The sequence below is a fragment of the Lactuca serriola genome, chromosome 4 (genome assembly GCF_051521515.1).
Source record: "Lactuca serriola cultivar US96UC23 chromosome 4, Lser_US96UC23_V15, whole genome shotgun sequence".
NCBI classification, from domain to species: domain Eukaryota; kingdom Viridiplantae; phylum Streptophyta; class Magnoliopsida; order Asterales; family Asteraceae; genus Lactuca; species Lactuca serriola.
The window spans coordinates 303,378,599-303,400,257 of NC_136411.1; the positions used below are offsets into that span (position 1 = coordinate 303,378,599).

Consider the following 21,659-nt stretch of genomic DNA (forward strand, 5'->3'; position numbering starts at 1 on the left):
TTTAATTGATATGTTAAATGAAATATTTAGTCTATATAAGAACATTGTAGCTTGCATATTGCATATATGTCAACACAAAATGATAGATTATATTGGTGGAGTTTGAAGAGTTATACGATTGGTTCCATGGATGTAAGAGAAACATTGCAACTTTTGTAAATGTAGATGCAAGTAAATGCAAATTTGGTACATGTAAAGTATTATAGATTAACCAAGCTTCAAATTTGGTTATATGTGTAAAGGTATACTTGAGACAATTTTTTTAACTTTATGTGTTATGGATTTTTTTTATAATCATAAGATGATGAAGTGAGACTAATAATTACTTCTCATAAGCTTTTGATAAATCAATCTTTAAACTATTTATCAATTAGTGCAATTAACTTTGTTAACATGTATGTATTTTTATGTTGTCTTTCTCTTTTATGTTAAGACAATCTATTTTTCGGTCCAAGAGAACATTATTCAACATGTATTTTATGTTATTAGTTATATATTATGTTAGTTTCTATCATTTATTATGGTGGAAATAACATCGATAAAACTTTTGATAATTGATTTTGATAAAAAAAAAGAGTTTACATTTATTATTCCAAAATGTTAATGATAGTGATGAATTAGAACGAATGATTTTAAATATGATATGGATTTATTATTGAAAACCAATGATTATTTATGTGTTATAAAAATACATTCATTATGTTTTTGCAAAATTTATATGTATGTATCCATTTTTTAAATGTTTTTTATAGTAATAAAAATAAGTACTCTATTATATCTTATTACATTAATCAATTTCCTTTTTCTTATTCGTTCTTCACCTTAAAGTTAAAGTAAAACTAAAGAAAATATGAATAATTTTATAAGAAAATATAAGTGATAAAAATATACTTTACATGTCACACTTCCCACTCCATAACTCACTCTTAACATGTTTTTTTTTAAAGATTAGTCTTAGTACTTTACAATCATCACTATAACTTTCAATTTCAAATCACTATTTTACTTGAACCATTCATTTTATTCCAATGGTTATTTAAAAAGAGTTGAAAAAATGAGTTTTGTCGCATCAACGGTTATTTCAACATAATATTTTTATAACAATGTTTTTATATATCAAATGTATGTTGATTTCTAAATATTCTTTTTGAATGATGTATAAGTGCTTAATAAGTTTTGTTTGATGTAAATGTTATACTAAATGTTGTAATGTTTTTATATTGTTAAAAGTTGTAGTAATTTTCCATATTATTCTATTATTTTTTCATTCTATTTTTTTATTTGATATATATAGAAATCAACATACGTTTGATATACAATTTACACAACATGAAACGGTTTATACAATCATCAATTAATAGTAGAAATAACCAATGATATAAACTTATTACAACTAATAAAACTAATAGGTTAACTATGTGTTATTTTGCTACTGACATTGATTTTTGCATTTATAAATACTAAAATACTAAATCACAATTTGTAAAATTTTATTATTTTAATTAAATAACTATATCCGCGCGCAACGCGTGAGGATTCGCCTAGTTTATGTATGTAAGGGACGAAAAATGCAACAAAATCAAACCACATGGACAATCCAAGTGCAAAAAAAAAGTTGGAGACTAAACGGGTAATTTTAACCAAATCAGCTAATTTACTATATATTCAAACATCATTATCGGTAATATATGTAAATATTCAAACATCATCATCATCAGTAATATACTTAATATTCTTTTTTAATTTAATTTAATACATGTAATCTTATATTACATATGTAATACAGGTAATATTACGATTACATATGGATGTTTGGTATTTTAATTTTGAATTTTATAATGTTCAATTATTTATTATGTAACTAGGTGATTACATATGGATGTTTGGTATTTTAATTTTGAATTTTATAATGTTCAATTATTTATTATGGATGTTTGGTATTTTAATTTTGAATTTTATAATGTTCAATTATTTATTATGTAACTAGGTGTGATATTCATTTATTATATGAATTTAATTAAAAAAAATAAATATAAAATTTTAACAATTTGAAAAGTTTGAATTTATAAAAAAAAATGAGAAAACTTTGAATTATTAAAATTAATGAGACTTTAATGTATTGAATACATTACATATATAAACTTTTTTAATAAATACTTTACATATATATTACCTTACACATTAAATGTAGAATTTTAATTTAATAAAATTAAAAATACAATAAAATGACAAGTGAAAAATAGAAAATTTAAAATTTTAGAAAATGTAAAATTTTTAGAAAATGTCATGTGTCCAAATGAATGAGAAGAAGACATGTGGCAAAAAACTCTTCATTTATTTATAGATGATAGCGTCGTTGGGTTCAATTTGAACCAATTGAACCGGTAAAACAAACTCTTAGTTGATCGGGCCCGATTTTCAAAACATTGCTCGATATGCTACGAATTTAAGCTAAAAAAAGCAAGACACCATCCATATATTACATGATAGATTTTTGTTTATTTTATAAATTTACAGTGAGCAACTGCTCGTTGATCATGAAGTGAACTACATCACTACACAAGCTGTAGGGTTTTCATCACTAAACGCGGTCGTATACCTAATTTCAGGTGAACTCCCCCTAGCCAAATCCAACATCTCCGGATCCACCACCGCCGTGTTCCTGACGTACCCATCCGGTGCCCTTTTGTCATAAACCCCCGGCACGTAAGGATGTTCCACCGTGTCATATGGCACATACGGCCACATCTCCGCCTTTTTCCCTGTCCGGTGCCGGACTCGATACAACACCTTCCCTGGATCCACGTACCCTACCACCGTCAGCTTGCTTTTCTTTGGGTCCACATCCACCGAACTCACCCCTTTCATCCCTTCCACCGACTTCCGAACCCTCCTCTCGCATCCCTCACAGTCCATCTTGATCTTTATCTCCACCGTCTGACGTCAACACAATTAAACAATATCTTATTGGAGTAAGATTCTATGGGGAGCGACTCTAATGAGAAGAGGGAAGAGTGTGACCTGAAGTTGGTTTCGTTTCTTGAGTTTCTCCCTGGAACGATGGATGCTGTGACAGGAATCGTAAAGTTCCGAGATACATGCTGCAACCCCCATGAATTTGTAGAACTAGAAAAGATGGAAATGGTGACATTCACTGATATGATGTCACCGAGAGTGGGTTATAAAGGTGGCGGCTGATCGGAGGTGTCTGTGAGGTTTGGCCACGTGGGGCCATGGGCTCTTGAACCATCCACCAGGTGGTGGAAAGTTCTTGGCTAGGTTATCGATCATCCCACGTCACTCGATTTCATGGGGGAATGTGCATACTTCTATCGAATATCAACATTCAATAGCTTTGTTATTTTTACTAAATAAATAACGAGTTTTGTTCATATTCATGATATAGTTGTGTTGTTGAAATAATTATTAGTGGTATAAAAAACGTAATCTAATAATAGATAATAAGTCTCATAAAGTTTGAGTTCGATTTTTTTTTTTGAACCGTAAAGAAATATATTAAAGAAAACATGCTAGAAGCTGGACAAAAACAATACTTAATGAAAATATGAAAACCGGAAAAAACTTGTAGCCTAAGAGGGACACTACAAGAATAACCACTATTAGTTGCGACATACAACATTTGGGTTTTATTTCGTTGCTAAAGGCGTCTCCGTCAATACTCATTTACCTCGATTCATGTCAATCTCGGATATTAAACCTCAGTCGTTGATATTGTCCCTAATTCAACAGTTCACAATACGTGTCGTACATCGCAATAGCGAGAACTTTGGGGGGCATAACGATGACCTTTTACCGGTGACGTGTGTCGTCGCTAATACTTGATATTCTTTTAGTGTGATAAATAATCTAGACAAATTTAATGGTAACTAATGGTTGTAATGGATACCAGTACTATCAACTAAGCTTTATGAGCAATAAGGGAATAATTGTCATAACTTGTAGGCACCAAAGAATTATAGTCATGAAACAAGATTACGGGCTTCAAGTTCCAAATGGCAATAATCTTGTTTTCAAAAGCTTCGAACTTTAAAGGGGCAACACTCACAAGGGCAATTTGATATAATATAATGCTTCACACCATGGATCAGAAATCTTTAGCAACAGTACTAATGGATATCAAGATGTTTCAAAAGTCTTGTAGCAGATCTGGCTTCACTTTAAATTGAAAAGATTGTTAGCCATTTGAATAAACGAGAGACCTGTATCTAGACCATTATGATAGCAATCCAATTTGGAAAAATACTGTGAGACTGCCTTCAAGGAGATCTGCTGGGAATAGTGTCAATGTAATTAACTATTTGTAATATTTTTAAATAATAGTAAGGTCCTTTTTGGTTGGCCTCATGACACAATTACCAATAAAGAAATGGATAAAAAATAACTTATTAAGTTATTGTGAATTAATATATTAATTGGAAATTATTTTGGTAATTAATTAAATATATTTAGTTAATTAAAATGCTTGAATATTAATTAATTCCTAGAGATTAATTAAAATATTCTTGAAGCCTCTTGGAAAAGGAAGGAAACAAAATTTATAAGGATATCATTTGGTCCTTCATCCTTTGCAAGAGTTGTCAATCACATGATCTTAATCATAAGATCAAGATGTTAGTGTTCATACTTCTCTTTTAAATTAATTCGAAAGTAGGTTGTTATAATTAGTAAAACCTAGATCATATGGTGCATGTACACTTAGGTAAATTTTGATAGTTTCTACTACATTTAGAAAGTGTATTGATGCTAATAAAACCTAATAGTTGACTCAGAGCCTAATAGGTTTTAGCTATTTTCACTGCTAAAAAGGAAAAATTGAAAATTAGGAAACTTGCTAGTGAGTTTGTTCATCAACAGGCACAATTGCATGTACAAGAGTTTCATCTTGTCTACTTATTGAACTGAGAAATGCAGTGTATAGTCGTTTATGTCATTCTGAGGTATTTATTATTGGATTAGAAGACGTTGGTACTATAATTTCTATTGCACAACACATCATTGCAATTCGGATCTAATGAAAACATTGATCAATCATTAGTGTGGAGTGTTGAAATTGTAACGACCCAATTTCAAGGCCAAAAAAATTCATTTTTGAATTAACGCATTTAATAAACATTTTACCAAAACACTGTCAATAAAACATTACATTACAAAATCATAATGTTATATTTCAAACCATAACGTCATAAGTATGGAAAATCAGAGTATAGTCCCAAAAACTTCTTGTGGAAACATGTGTGTCTGTGTGTGATGCGCTGCTACACCGCCGACTCTTTCCCCTTCGACGAAGAAGTACCTGAAACCAAAACCAAAACTGTAAGCACAAAGCTTAGTGAGTTCCCCCATCATACCACATACCATGCAATATCTTCGGTATCTTTCGACCGGTAACCTTCATCGGTATCTTTCAACCGGTAACCTTCATCGGTATCTTTCAACCGATACCCATCATCGATATCTTTCAACCGGTAATCAACATCGGTATCTTTCAACCGGTAATTGGGGACTATTTCACCCCCTACTACTAGCATACAATCAACAGATATAAGCATACAGACAGACATATCCGGGTACTGACCTACCCTTGGGTCCTAAGAACCACTGTCAGGGAAACTGATGCCTACTATACACATAGCATATCATACAGATAAATCTCATAACCAACACATAACCATACCGAGATAATTATCACAAAGACAATTATCTTCTATGTACCCCTTTTTGGTAGGCCGATATTGTGGCCTTAGACTCACCCTCGATCCCTCAATGTCGAGCAGTGTCTGAACTATCACAAAGACCATTATCTTCTAACTCACCTCAATGTCGAGCAGTGTCTGAACTATCCTCGGCGCACAAGTAGACTCCCTACGACTCCTCGATCCCTACACGACAGCCTTCAAGTCAACACACATCACATACAACCCTAAACAGGGCTAGTCCAAGTTTAGTCAAAGTCAACATTCAGTTGACCTGACTCGCCGAGTTGGCCTACCAACACGTCGAGTCCATGCTTCTCTAATCGCACACGAAACCCCGGCTCCACTCGTCGAGTCTAGCCAGAACTCGACGGGTCCTCCTTCAATCATAACATCGAGACCATCTTCATCCGACTCGCTGAGTTCCTTCTTGAACTCGTCGAGTTCGTCTCCAACTTAAGAACTTGTCCAGTGTATGACTCGCCGAGTTGTATGAACAACTCGTCGAGTCCATCTTCAAAGATTGGGAGATTGCTATGGACTCGCTGAGTCTGCTCATACCACTCGTCGAGTCCCATGGCTTCCAGGTCCCTTTTTGCGTCTAAACCCACAAGGGACTTCCTTCTTAACACTTACCCATTCACAGAAAGGGTTTGGTGCACAATGGTCACCGACTCGTCGAGTACCAAGAACAACTCGGCGAGTCCAACCTTGACCAATTCCATACAGTCGATATAAATGAGGTCTAACACACCAAAACCATAGATCTGGCCTCCTAATGTCCATTTTATACGTAAAGTTCCAAACTTGATGCACATGCATGGGGTTTTTAGCTCAAAAATCCAAATAAAGTGTCCTACAATGTGCATGGAGCTCTCATGGCCCTAAAGTTGGCACCTTTATGCCATGAGACCCCTCTTAAGGCCTAGATCTGAAGTCAAAACCCACTCAACACTTCCAAAATCCGAAAAATGACTTAGAAGTCCATAGAGATCCCAAGTTAAAGATGAATAAACACATAGATGAGTCAAGACAGGGGCATTATACCTTGAAGCTGCTGAAAATGAAGTAAGATCTCCGGATCTACACGCCCCAACTTGATTTCCAAGCTCCTTTCTTCCTTCCAAGCTTTACAATCCACACAAGAACACCAAAAATGGCCTTAATTCACACACAAACAGCTAGGGTTCGATATGAAGCTTTCAAGAGAGTGTTAGGGACAAGGGAGGCTGAGTTAAGTTGTTTATATAGGGTGGAAACCCTCAAATTTAGGGTTTCACTTATCCAACACCTACTCGCCGATTCATTCTCCCGACTCGTCGAGTCGGTCACTTAAAATGTCCGCAGTCACGTCCCTACTCGACGAGTTGATCATCCAACTCGTCGAGTCCTAGAGAAAAAAACATACCAGGTGTTACAAATCTCCCCCACTTATTTTAGACTTCGTCCTCGAAGTCTGTCGCTCGATTCTTAAAGAGCTCTGGGTAATGCTCCCTCATCTCGTCCTCCGGCTCTCAGGTCCATTCCGAGCCCTTTCGATGCTGCCACTGAGCCTTTACCAGATTCATCCTCTTGTTCTGCAGATCCTTTGACTTCTTGTCAAGAATCTCCACTGGTCTCTCGATGTAGTTCAGGATGTCGTCAACCTGAATATCCTCCAAGGGTACCACCTCTGATTCGTCCACCAAACATTTCCATAACTGGGAGACGTGAAAAGTGCTATGAATCTGACTGAGTTCGGCTGGCAAATCCAGCCTATACGCAACCTTGCTCACCCGGGCTATAACCCTGAAAGGTCCGATATACGTGGGACCCAGCTTGCCCTGCTTCCTGAATCGGATGACACCCTTCCAAGGTGACGCCTTCAGGAGAACCATATCCCCGACCTGGAATTCCAAGTCTGATCGGCGCTTGTCGGCATAACTTTTCTGCCGACTCTGAGCAGTCTAAAGCCTGCTCCGGACCTGCTGGATCCTCTCCGTAGTCTTGAGTACCACTTCGGTACTCCCCATAACCCTCTGACCAACCTCACCTCAACATATCGGGGTCCTACACTTCCTCCCGTACAACATCTCAAAGGGAGGACGGTCAATACCCGTGTGATAACTATTGTTGTACGAGAACTCAGCCAAAGCAAGGTAAGTATCCCAACTACCTCCGAAGTATAAGACACACACCCGCAACATATCCTCCAAGGTCCGAATGGTCCGCTCACTCTGTCCATCTGTTTGCGGGTGAAAAGCGGTGCTAAAATGCAGTCGAGTTCCCAACTCGTCATTGAACTTCTTCCAGAACCTGGAAGTAAACCGAACGTCTTTGTTTGAAATCACTGATACTAGCATCCCGTGCCGCTCCACCACCTCCCTGATATAAATGTCGACCAACATTTGGGATGAAATACTCTCCTGAATCGGGATAAAATGGGCGCTCTTGGTCAATCGATCGACGATGACCCAGATCGAATCCACTCTCCACGCGGTCCTGGGAAGCTTTGTGATAAAATCCATCGTGATGTCTTCCCATTTCCACAGCGGAATATCCAACGGCTGCACCTCGCCGTGAGGTCTCTGATGCTCGGCCTTGACCTTCCTGCAGGTCAAGCACCGCTCTACGTACCATGCCACATCCTGCTTTATGCAGGGCCACCAATAGTCCAGACGAAGACCCCTATACATCTTCGTCGCCCCGGGGTGAATGGAGAATCGAGATTTGTGCGCCTCCTCCATTAATACCTGGCGCACACCCCCACGATATGGGACCCACACCCTACGGTGCATAGTCAACAACCCCTGGCTGTCATAATCAAAGGAGGAAACCTGACCCACAATCCACTCGCTCTTCCGATGTTCCTCCTTCATGGCCTCTTGCTGGGCCTCCCGAATCCGATCCAACAGCGGATTCACCACCATCATCCTCATACAAATATCCTTGATCGGCACTGTCTTGCGGCTAAGTGCGTCAGCCACAACATTGGCCTTCCCCGGGTGGTAAAGGATCTCGCAATCGTAGTCCTTTACCACGTCCATCCACCGACACTGCCTCATGTTCAAATTTGGTTGATCCATAAGGTACCGCAAACTCTTGTGGTCCGTGTAGATAGTACAGCGAACCCCATAGAGATAATGACGCCAAATCTTGAGGGCGAACACAACAGCCCCTAGCTCCAAATCATGTATTGGGTAATTCGTCTCGTGAGGCTTCAGCTGCCTTGACGCGTAGGCGATGACATGTCCTCTCTGCATCAGAATTGCGCCCAAACCTGAGATGGACGCATCGCAATACACAGAAAAATCCTCCATGCCCTTTGGCAGGGCTAAGATTGGTGCCTCGCACAATCTCTGTCTCATAGTCTCGAATGCGGCCTGCTGCTCAGGCCCCCAACAAAAGACCACGACTTTCCTTGTTAGTCTGGTCAGGGGTACGACTATCTTGGAGAAATCCTGGATGAATCTCCGATAGTACCGGCTAATCCTAGGAAACTCCGAATCTCAGATGGAGACTTCGGAACTTCCCATCTCATCACGGCCTCCACTTTGGCCGGGTCCACTGAAATCCCGTCCTGGTTGACGAGGTGCCCAAGGAACTGCACCTCATGCAACCATAACTCACACTTGGAGAACTTAGCATACAAGTTCTCCCTCCTCAAAGTCTCCAGAACCTCCCGCAGATGCTCTTCGTGCTCCTCCTGCATCTTGGAGTAAACCAAGATGTCATCAATAAACACTATCACAGACCGGTCTAACATCGGTCTACACACGCGGTTCATGAGGTCCATGAACGTGACATGAGCATTGGTGAGCCCGAAGGGCATCACTATAAACTCGTAGTGGCCATAGCGCGTCCGAAACGCAGTCTTCTTCACATCCTCCTGAACGCAGATCAATATTGGAGAACCAAGATGCTTCCTGAAACTGGTCAAAGATGTCATCAATCCTCAGGAGTGGGTAATGGTTCTACACTGTTACCTTGTTCAGCTCCCGATAATCTATACACATCCAATACGACCCGTCCTTCTTCTTCACAAACAGAATCGGGGCTCCCCATGTCACAATCAGGAATTTTGTGCCTTGTAACTACAACACTTAAGTCAAATTATGAATCAAAAACATAAGAGCATGTATGATGCTTACTCTATGACAACAAAATTTCAATCAAACACCCCATGCAAACAATTCAAATAGTCGTTAAACAATTGGAAACCCTAGAAGTTCTCTTTTTAAGTCCATTTTTGGACTAGGACTTCTTTATTGGGCCCAAAGGACCAATAAGCTTCCAATTTGGCTATCTTGGGCTTAGAACTCTTAAATGGGCTCTAATTGGACCCATTTCCATTTAATTCAATATTTTGGGCCATATTGGGCCTAGAATGAAATAGATTAATTATATGAACCATTTTGGACCATAATTAACCTAATCTAGCCTAATAAAGCATAAAAATCACATTTATATTTTTTTTGGGCCAAAAATCATCCAACCTAACTATAACATGGGCTTAAGGGCAAAAAGCCCAAAAACCTCCTCTCACCCTCCCCATTCTCGGCCCAAGCCCAAGAGAAAGAGGAGTTGACTTTGGGAGTGACACCTCACAATTGTTCATGGGACATCCATGCATGAAAACTCAAACATCCATGCACTCACATACTTCCAAGCTTAGCCACTCTTTTTCTCCCTCTCTCTCTTACTCTCGGCCGAGTTCAAGCACACACATACACATTTCACTCACTTTTCTCTCAAGAAAACTCTCCCATACCTCCTCCATATTTTCGAGATCTAAGAAGGATTCAAGGGGATTCATACACAAATTCTTCATCTAAGGTAAGATAAAGTTTGGATCTATGATATAGGTTCTTTGTTTCATCAAAATCTCCTTCTAATCCATGTAAAAATCATGATCACTCTCTTAGAGACCCTCTAAGTTCGAGATCTTCCAAGGAGGGGTACTAAGGCCGAATTTTCTTCTCATTTTCTTCCAAAAACTGAAACCACACCCAAAGGTGAGCTTCATACCCCCTATTTTTCTGTTTTTATAAGTCTTTGTGGGGGAGAATACAAGCAAATGTGTAGATCTATGAGTTCATGTATGTCTTGTGTGATTTTATGCATGTATGTATGGTTTTTATGTGTTATGTGATGATTATGTTAGCTAAAAATACCTAAAAACCGAGATATACAACATAAAGAATGAAATAAACATAGCTTATACCATTCTACACTAATCAAGTCAATAAAAATGATTTATTTAGTTAGGGTGAACATTTTTGGCACAAAACCCATTTTTGGGCTCAAAATGTCAAAAATACAAAACTAAGGGGCCCAAAACGACAAAACATAATTTCTGGAGGTTGAAACAAGTAAAAAAAGCTTTTAAGATAATTTTTTTGAATAAAAACACTTTGGAGGGGCTTAAAATGTGAATTTTATACCTAATGGGCTAAAAATGGGCTTTTCAGCCCAATAAGCCCCAAATTGCGAAAATCCGGAAATAGAGGGGCTGAAACTGCACATTTATGAAAAACAGGGGATTACTGGTGTGATAAAACTATTTCAAGGGTCAAAAATGTTTTCAAATTAAGAAGGGACTAAAAATGCAAAAATTTTCCATTTTGGGGAAAAATTGTAAAAGTTGCGAAAATGGGGGGTTTCAACCGAGAAAATTTCATTTTTGAGGGACTTAAGCTGTTTATCAAGTAAATTTGGGCTGAAAATGTCTTTTCAACAAGTTTTGATACTAAAGTGTCAAGAAAAATGGTTTAAGGACTAAAATGGAAATTCTTTTATATAAAGGGTTAAAAGTATAAATTTTTATCCAAGAAGGGGCATCAAAAAGAAAAACTCTAATGTTTAAAACAATAAATCTCTTAAGATAAAAATTTGAGTACCACGGCTAACGGCAAAACGTAATAGCAAATACACCTTCAACACCCAAAAATCGTTACCAAACGAATTGATTCGGTCTCGAATCAATAACAAATCAAAAATCGATAAACAATGATACTTCAATACACACGCAGAAACTTACGAGAAGTCGATACACCATCTTTGGGCCCGAAAGTTTCAAATCGTGCTTGTTGGGCCTAGCTAGCCCAATGACATGATCTTTAGGCCCGAAGGAAACACGCTTACATGTTGTTGGGTCTTATATGACCTAATTCCGTGTAAAAGGACTTTCAATAGCTTTTTGTGCTGTTGGGCCCCAAGGGTCCTTTGGTACTGCTAGCAAAGTTGAGAAGTCAAATGCGAGTCAGGCCAAGGGCCTTTCGCATTCACGATAGCCTTGAACGACTTATGGAAATAACGGGGGCTTCGCACCCTCTTTTCTCCTCGGTTGCGGGGCTATGAGAAGTCAGGGTGGTTGGATTAAGTGAGTAGTACGGACGACGCCTAAGGGATTGTTTGTATAGCTGTAAACTAGTCATTTTCATTAATGCGTGATTATAACGACTCACAACCCATAATTAATCCAATGTCACCTGGAATTATCGAATACAAATGTCGCAACGACATAACAATATATAAGACACGTAATTTGAAGTATTAGGAGAACATCGGGTTTTCCTAGGGAATTCAACACTTACACCTATGTGATGCATACCAAGTCTAACAATTATTCACACTTATATAAATCAACAAGCATACTTATGGATCTTCACACTTTTTTTTACGATACTCTTTTCAGAAAATATCGGATTTTCTAGTGGTTTTCAAAATAATATAGATCATTACTTTTCAAACATTACTTATGAACTCACCAACATTTCATATGTTGACGTTTTTCCAAAATACTTGTATTCTCAGGTAACAGGTAAATCGAAGAAAATGTATCCAGTGATATCATGATGTTTTGCTTAATTAATATCGAACAATTTATGTTTTGGAATTGTAATGTGTAAAAACAATGTACTGAATGTAAACACTGATGGTTGTAATATTTCAATGCATGATGACAAATGATGTTATGATTCATGTATATTCATTGTGATGGTATTCAATTGAGTCACAATAGCCCTCGGACGTTTCCGCCGTCTGGTTCGGGGATGTGACAGGTTGGTATCAGAGCTCTGTTTATAGTGAACTAGCATATCTAAGCACACATTGATATGCAACTATAAACCAAAATAGGGACTAACACAACTTTGAACAAAACAAGTAAAACACAACAATAAGACACCCTTGCTTGCATTAGGAACAAGAACATAACGCCGAACCAAACAAGATAATGCTAGCATCCCGGTTAATTCAGGACTGTTCTTAGTGGTATCAAGGAGTGGATATAGCCTGATCAACTAAATTCTCTCCAAGGTATAACTAACACATGTTCTGATGAGATCGTGATAACTAGGGAACCTAAAAATATACCCCTTTAGCACCAAAAAGAGAACGCCTGCTTAGTCTGTACAATAGTTGTAGCATCCTAGGAATAATGTTAGCATATTTACACACTCTCGCAGACAGCATGGCTGGTTTCCATCACCCCGGAGATCCTTACTTCCCTAACCAGGGAAATAACGGATGGTTAGACGAGGAGCCTGAGGAAGAGCCCGAGGAAGAGCCTGAGGAAGACCCTGAGGAGGAATCTGACGGGGAATCGGAGGCAGGAGTCGAGGGCGAGCCTGCCGAACCAGAAGAGGAACAGGAGGAGGGAGAAGATGAAGGAAGCTTCGAGGAGGAACCCGATGACAGTGAAGGGGGTGATTTGGACGCGGAGTTCGAAGTCATCAACCCCCCTTACCCGATTAGGGTGCCTGCTTACCGGGTGGGCCCCACTGGTCCTACACCTCCCTGAGGTATTGATCTTTGGAGATGGAGCAGACAGCAGGGACAGCGACCCCCGTACGGCATGTCACGCGAGTTCTTTGACCTGAGGGACGGAGGACCGGCTGATCGAGCCCTTCCAGTCATGGTGGGACGGTTACAGAACACTGGCGGCCTTGCTCAGGGCACTGCCGACCAAGTACGCCAGTTGTGGACTAGGGTCGAGCGTGCAGAACAGGAGACACGTGACGTCCTTCGAGAGTTCCATATGAGGCAGGTAAGGTGGGAGTCTCGACTCCAGGACGCAGAACGATAGGTGGCTCGTCTTCAGGGAGCATCCACATCCTCAGCACCACCCCCGGGCACAGCTCATCGTGGTTAGGGATAGACTTATCTTACTAGGAAATTAGGATCTATGCTATGTATCTTGACTCTATGTTTAAGTGACTACACTACTCATAGAGCTGTTATGCTGTCGAACTAGTATCACTCATGTATGCTCTTGCGAGCAAAATTTTCATGTATCAAATGCGGATAATATTAGTAAAACTTTTACGTGTTTTATTATGACATTACAAATTGCTATGTGTTGCGAATCTATGATTGTATGCTAAATGGTAGAAGTACTTAAGTTCGTACCATGCACCGCAGCAATGGCACAAATTCATCAAGGGAACAATGGAGGAGTCAACGGACTAGGGGCTGGGAGTTCGAACGACGGAATGAATCAAGGGCCCACCAAAACATGTACCTACAAGGACTTCACAAACGCCAAACCACGAACTTTTAACGGCACAGGAGGGGTGATCACTCTGAAACGATGGATCGAGAAGGTGGAATCGGTATTCAAGATATGCGATTGTCCTGAGGAGATGTAGGTGAAGTTTGCAGCATGCACTTTTGTTGACCAAGCGCTCACTTGGTGGAACGGACACGTGGAAGCCATGACACTCCCCGTAGCCAACTCCATGCCGTGGGCAGAAATGAAAGAAATGCTGATGGCTAAATACTGCCCTCGTGGTGAGATTCAGAAAATAGAGCAAGAACTGTGGAACCTCAGTGTACGAAATGCTGATATCGATGCCTACATATCAAGATTTAGTGAACTATCTCTGTTATGTCCGGGCATGATCACCTCGGAAGGAAAGAAGATCGAGCGATTCATCTGGGGACTAACCTCTCCGATCCAAGGAAACATGATAGCTGCAAATCCCGAAACTTTTGACAGTGCTAAGAGATTGGCGAAGAAGCTGTATAACCACAACAAAAAGAAGGGTGAGAAGCCAACAGAGAGTGAGGCCAAGAAGGAAAGTGGTGGCAAGAAAGGAAAGAACAACAAAAGAAAGGGGCGTCAAGGCTCCGAGACTTCCAAGAAGCAGCGGACAGTGGCAGTTAATGCTGCCACCGCGCAAGCTCTAGTTACACCACATGCTCCGGCCTCAGCTGCTCCAAATGCTTCTAGACCTTATTCCGGTAATCTTCCTAAGTGCAACTAATGTGGTTTCCATCACAATGGAGAATGCAAGGAGCTGCAGTGCACCCGTTGCAATCGGAAGGGGCACACGGCAACGTACTGCAGGGCTTACCCTCCTTAGAATCAACAACAGGGAAGCAACAACAACAACAACACCAACGCTGGCGGCAACAATGCCGGACCAAGCCACACCTGCTATAGGTGTGGAAGGACTGGGCATTTTCGTCGCGATTTCCCTAACAACAACAATCCCGGAAATGGAGGAACGAGAAGAGTGCTGGCCATGGGTCAGGGGGAGGCAATTCAGGATCCCGCTGTTGTTACCGGTACGTTTCCCCTAAACCACACTTATGCATGCATCCTATTTGATACCGGAGCGGAGCGAAGCTTTGTGAGCAATAAGTTTAAACGCTATCTAGAACAACGACCCCAGAAGCTCAATGAAACCTTTAAGGTGGAAATGGCCAATGGGAAAACCAAATCCACAGGGGAAATCTACATCGGATGTACCCTAACCCTGAACCAACATGTCTTTCGAATAGACGTAATGCCTGTGTCCATTAGGAGTTTCGATGTGATTATTGGCATGGACTGGTTAAGCCTCTACCATGCTGAAATTATGTGTCACGAGAAGGCCGTTCGTCTTCGCCTTCCCAATCACAAAACCCTAGTTATTTACGGAGACAAACCGAGCACGAGCCTTCGTCTCATCTCGTGCGTCCAGGCACAGAAACATCTATGAAAGAAAGATTTGACATTTCTGGCTCACATAGTGGATAAAACCAAGGAAGAGACTAACATTCAAGACATTCCAGTAGCACGTGAATTCCCAGACGTATTTCCTGAAGATCTTCCTGGAGTACCCCCAGAGAGACAAGTTGAGTTCCGAATTGACCTCGTTCCAGGAGCAACCCCTCTCGCTAAATCGCCCTACCGGCTAGCTCCTGCTGAAATGCAGGAATTGTCCAGTCAACTCAGCGAACTCCTGGGCAAGGGATTCATCCAACCTAGTTACTCGCCATGGGGAGCTCCGGTCCTCTTTGTCAAAAAGAAGAACGGATCTTTTAGGATGTGCATCGATTACAGAGAGTTAAACAAACTCATCGTCAAAAATCGCTATCCACTCCCACGAATCGATGATCTATTTGACCAGCTCCAAGGGGCTAGTTACTTTTCTAAAATAGATCTACAATCCGGGTACCATCAGCTTAAGGTCCGAGAAGAGGATATTCCCAAAACAGCTTTCCGAACTCGTTACGGACATTATGAATTTGTCGTAATGGCCTTCGGTCTAACAAATGCCCCTGCCGCATTTATGGATCTGATGAACCGAATTTGTCGGCCATTCCTCGACAATTTTGTCATCGTCTTCATTGATGACATTCTCGTCAATTCCCGAAGCGAGGAAGAGCATGGCCAACATCTCCAACAAATCTTAGAGACTCTGCGAACGGAAAAGCTATACGCAAAACTCTCCAAGTGTGAGTTCTGGCTCCGTAGTGTGAACTTCTTAGGTCATGTTGTTTGCCAAGATGGAATTCATGTGGATCCCTCTAAGGTGAAAGCCGTTGAAGGATGGGCAGTCCCGACAACACCCACATAAATTCGCCAATTCTTAGGCCTAGCAGGCTACTATAGGCGGTTCATTCAAAACTTCCCTAGGATCGCCAAGCCACTTACCTTGCTTACACAAAAGGGCGTACCATTCAAATGGACGGACAAACAAGAAACTGCATTCCGAACCTTGAAGCAAGCCCTATGTAGTGCCCCGGTACTATCTCTACCGGAGGGAACGGAAGATTTTGTGGTCTACTGTGACGCGTCAAATCAGGGCTTAGGTTGCGTTCTCATGCAGCGTGGAAGGGTGATAGATTAAGCATCCCGCCAACTAAAGACACATGAAGTGAATTATACAACCCATGATCAGGAATTGGGAGAGCTGGTCTTTGCTCTGAAGATTTGGAGGCATTACCTTTATGGTACAAAGTGCACCATCTTCACGGACCACAAAAGTCTCCAGCATATCTTGAATCAGAAAGAGCTGAATATGAGGCAACGAAGATGGGATGAATTATTAAACGATTACGAGTGTGAAATCAAGTACCACCCGGGCAAGGCCAACGTGGTAGCTGATGCATTGAGCCAGAAGGAGTACTCTAATCGTCGTGCAAAAACTCTCTCAATAACCATCCAGTCTCACCTAACCACTCAGATCGGAGTAGCCCAGTCAAATGCCATGAAGACAAAAAAAAAAGCGAAGCATTACGCGGAATGGAAAAGAACCTAGAGGTGAGAGAGGACGGAGTATACTACTTCATGAACCGTATTTGGATCCCTAAACTCGGAGGATTTAGGGAGGTAGTCATGAATGAAGCTCACAAAACGCGATACTCCATCCATCCCGGTTCGGACAAGATGTACTTGGATATCAAACAACAATATTAGTGGCCTAACATGAAGGCAGAAATTGCCACCTATGTCAGCAAATGCCTTACTTGTGCTAAAGTAAAGGTGGAGTACCAGAAGCCCTCAGGGTTATTACAGCAACCGGTGATTCCCGAGTGGAAATGGGAAGGGATTTCTATGGATTTTGTAACCAAACTACCTAAGACGTCGGATGGACTAGACACCATATGGGTAATAGTCGGCCGACTGACGAAGTCCGCTCATTTCCTGCCAATAAAAGAATCCTACAAGATGGAAAAACTGACACGATTATACATTCAAGAAATTGTGAGACTCCATGGAGTACCAGTGTCTATTATCTCGGATAGAGACAGTAGGTTCACTTCACGTTTTTGGCAATCACTTTAGAAAGCACTTGGAACCCATCTCGACATGAGCACCGCTTCTCACCCACAAACGGATGGTCAAAGCGAACGAACCATCCAGACGCTCGAAGACATGCCTCGCGCATGTGTGATAGACTTTGGGATGTCTTGGGATACCTACTTACCCTTAGTCAAATTCTCGTATAACAACAGTTACCATTCGAGCATCAAGGTCGCTCCTTTCGAAGCACTATACGGGCGTAAGTGTAGATCACCGTTATGTTGGGCTGAGGTGGGTGACACCTAGCGAGCAAAAGCACTTGCATCAGACAAGGCACTAACGGGACCGAAGATCATTCGTGAAACCACAGAAAAGATAGTTCAAATCAGAGCTCGATTACAAGCATCGCGCGACCGACAAAAGAGCTACGCCGATAAACGGCGAAAGCCGTTAGAGTTTCAGGTCGGGGATCGAGTGCTGTTAAAAGTTTCACCTTGGAAAGGAGTCATTCGTTTCAGAAAATGGGGAAAACCGAACCCACGATACATTGGACCTTTTGAGATCGTTGCCCGAATAGGTCCAGTGGCGTACAAGCTGCAACTACCCGCTGAGCTAAACAATGTACACCCCGTGTTCCATGTCTCTAATCTAAAGAAGTGCCTATCAGATGAAACACTCATCATTCCACTTGACGAGATTGAAATCAATGAGAATCTCCTGTTCGTTGAAGAACCGGTCGAAATTATGGACAGGGAGGTGAAGCGTACTAAGCAAAGTCGCATCCCGATCGTGAAAGTATGGTGGAACGCGAAGTGTGGGCCAAAATTCACGTGGGAACGCGAAGAACAAATGAAGCAAAAGTACCCTCACCTATTCTTGCATTCTCAAATCTAGCTTTCAAAAGAATTTCGGGACGAAATTCCCTCTAACGGGGGGATGATGTCACAATCAGGAATTTTGTGCCTTGTAACTACAACACTTAAGTCAAATTATGAATCGAAAACATAAGAGCATGTATGATGCTTACCCTATGACAACAAAATTTCAATCAAACACCCCATGCAAACAATTCAAATAGTCGTTAAACAATTGGAAACCCTAGAAGTTCTTGTTTAAGTCCATTTTCGGACTAGGACTTCTTTATTGGGCCCAAAGGACCAATAAGCTTCCAATTTGGCTATCTTGGGCTTAGAACTCTTGAATGGTCTCTAATTGGACACATTTCCATTTAATTCAATATTTTGGGCCATATTGGGCCTAGAATGAAATAGATTAATTATATGAACCATTTTGGACCATAATTAACCTAATCTAGCCTAATAAAGCATAAAAATCACATTTATATTTTTTTTTGGGCCAAAAATCATCCAACCTAACTATAACATGGGCTTAAGGGCAAAAAGTCCAAAAACCTCCTCTCACCCTCCCCATTCTCGGCCCAAGCCCAAGAGAAAGAGGAGTTGACTTTGGGAGTGACACCTCACAATTGTTCATGGGACATCCATGCATGAAAACTCAAACATCCATGCACTCACATACTTCTAAGCTTAGCCACTCTTTTTCTCCCTCTCTCTCTCTCTCTTGCTCTCGGCCGAGTTCAAGCACACACACACATTTCACTCACTTTTCTCTCAAGAAAACTCTCCCATACCTCCTCCATATTTTTGAGATCTAAGAAGGATTCAAGGGGATTCTTACACAAATTCTTCATCTAAGGTAAGATAAAGTTTGGATCTATGATATAGGTTCTTTGTTTCATCAAAATCTCCTTTTAATCCATGTAAAAATCATGATCACTCTCTTAGAGACCCTCTAAGTTCGAGATCTTCCAAGGAGGGGTACTAAGGCCGAATTTTCTTCTCATTTTCAAAAACCGAAACCACACCCAAAGGTGAGCTTCATACCCCCTATTTTTCTATTTTTATAAGTTTTTGTGGGGGAGAATACAAGCAAATGTGTAGATCTATGAGTTCATGTATGTCTTGTGTGATTTTATGCATGTATGTATGGTTTTTATGTGTTATGTGATGATTATGTTAGCTAAAAATACCTAAAAACCGAGATATACAACATGAAGAATGAAATAAACATGGCTTATACCATTCTACACTAATCAAGTCAATAAAAATGATTTATTTAGTTAGGGTGAACATTTTTGGACACAAAACCCATTTTTGGGCTCAAAATGTCAAAAATACAAAACTAAGGGGCCCAAAATGAAAAAACATAATTTCTGGAGGTTGAAACAAGTCCAAACAATTTTTAAGATAATTTTTCTGAATAAAAAAACTTTGGAGGGGCTTAAAATGTGAATTTTAAACCTAATGGGCTAAAAATGGGCTTTTCGGCCCAATAAGCCCCAAATTGCGAAAATCCGGAAATAGAGGGGCTGAAACTGCACATTTATGAAAAACAGGGGATTACTGGTGTGATAAAACTATTTCAAGGGTCAAAAATGTTTTCAAATTAAGAAGGGACTAAAAATGCAAAAATTTTCCATTTTGGGCCAAAATTGTAAAAGTTGCAAAAATGCGGGTTTCAATCGAGAAAATTTCATTTTTGAGGGACTTAAGCTGTTTATCAAGTAAATTTGGGCTGAAAATGTCTTTTCAACAAGTTTTGATACTAAAGTGTCAAGAAAAATGGTTTAAGGACTAAATTGGAAATTCTTTTATATAAAGGGTTAAAAGTATAAATTTTTAACCAGGAAGGGGCATCAAAAAGAAAAACCCTAATGTTTAAAACAATAAATCCATTAAGATAAAAATTTGAGTACCATGGCTACCGGCAAAATGTAATAGCAAATACACCTTCAACACCCAAAAATCGTTACCAAATGAATTGATTTGGTCTCGAATCAATAACAAATCAAAAATCAATAAACAATGATACTTCAATACACACGCGGAAATTTACGAGAAGTCAATACACACGCGGAAACTTACGAGAAGTCAATACACCATCTTTGGGCCCGAAAGTTTCAAATCGTGCTTGTTGGGCCTAGCTAGCCCAATGACATGATCTTTAGGCCCGAAGGAAACACGCTTACATGTTGTTGGGTCTTATATGCCCTAATTCCATGTAAAAAGACTTTCAATAGCTTTTTGTGCTGTTGGGCCCCAAGGGTCCTTTGGTACTGCTAGCAAAGTTGAGAAGTCAAATGCGAGTCGGGCCAAGGGCCTTTCGCATTCACGATAGCCTTGAACGATTTATGGAAATAACGGGGGCTTCGCACCCTCTTTTCTCCTCGGTTGTGGGGCTATGAGAAGTCAGGGTAGTTGGATTAAGTGAGTAGTACGGACGACGCCTAAGGGATCGTTTGTATAGTTGTAAACTAGTCATTTTCATTAATGCGTGATTATAACGACTCACAACCCATAATTAATCCAATGTCACCTGGAATTATCGAATACAAACGTCGCAACGGCATAACAGTATATAAGACACGTAATTTAAAGTATTAGGAGAACATTGGGTTTTCCTAGGGAATTCAACACTTACACCTATGTGATGCATACCAAGTCTAACAATTATTCACACTTATTGAAATCAACAAGCATACTTACGGATCTTCACACTTTTTTTTACAATACTCTTTTCAGAAAATATCGGATTTTCTGGTGGTTTTCAAAATAATAAAAATCATTACTTTTCAAACATTACTTATGAACTCACCAAGATTTCATATGTTGACGTTTTTTCCAAAATACTTGTATTCTCAGGTAACAGGTAAATCGAAGAAAATGTATCTAGTGATATCATGATGTTTTGCTTAATTAATATCGAACGGTTTATGTTTTGGAATTGTAATGTGTAAAAACAATGTACTGAATGTAAACACTGATGGTTGTAATATTTCAATGCATGGTGACGAATGATGTTATGATTCATGTATATCCATTGTGATGGTATTCAATTGAGTCACAATAGCCCTCAGACGTTTCCGC

The 21,659-nt window shown here is 40.1% G+C and overlaps 1 protein-coding gene across 1 annotated transcript; it reads right to left on the reverse strand.

Annotated features, from left to right (window-relative positions):
* Positions 1 to 2,471: 2,471 nt before the first annotated feature.
* Positions 2,472 to 3,144, reverse strand: LOC145100670 (heavy metal-associated isoprenylated plant protein 26-like). Its single transcript, XM_079037850.1, has 2 exons — positions 3,022 to 3,144; positions 2,472 to 2,937 (listed from the first exon to the last, which is right to left on the reverse strand). Exons 1-2 carry the CDS (start codon positions 3,112 to 3,114, stop codon positions 2,548 to 2,550), a joined length of 483 nt encoding a protein of 160 aa, XP_078893976.1. The 5' UTR covers positions 3,115 to 3,144; the 3' UTR covers positions 2,472 to 2,547.
* Positions 3,145 to 21,659: the final 18,515 nt, after the last annotated feature.

Bases quoted from the DNA above. Each gene is read 5' to 3' on its own strand.
- LOC145100670 (XM_079037850.1), bottom strand. From the start codon at position 3,114: ATGGGGGTTGCAGCATGTATCTCGGAACTTTACGATTCCTGTCACAGC. The intron at 2,938-3,021 runs GTCACACTCTTC...TGTTGACGTCAG, and splicing joins AGAAACGAAACCAACTTCAG to ACGGTGGAGATAAAGATCAA.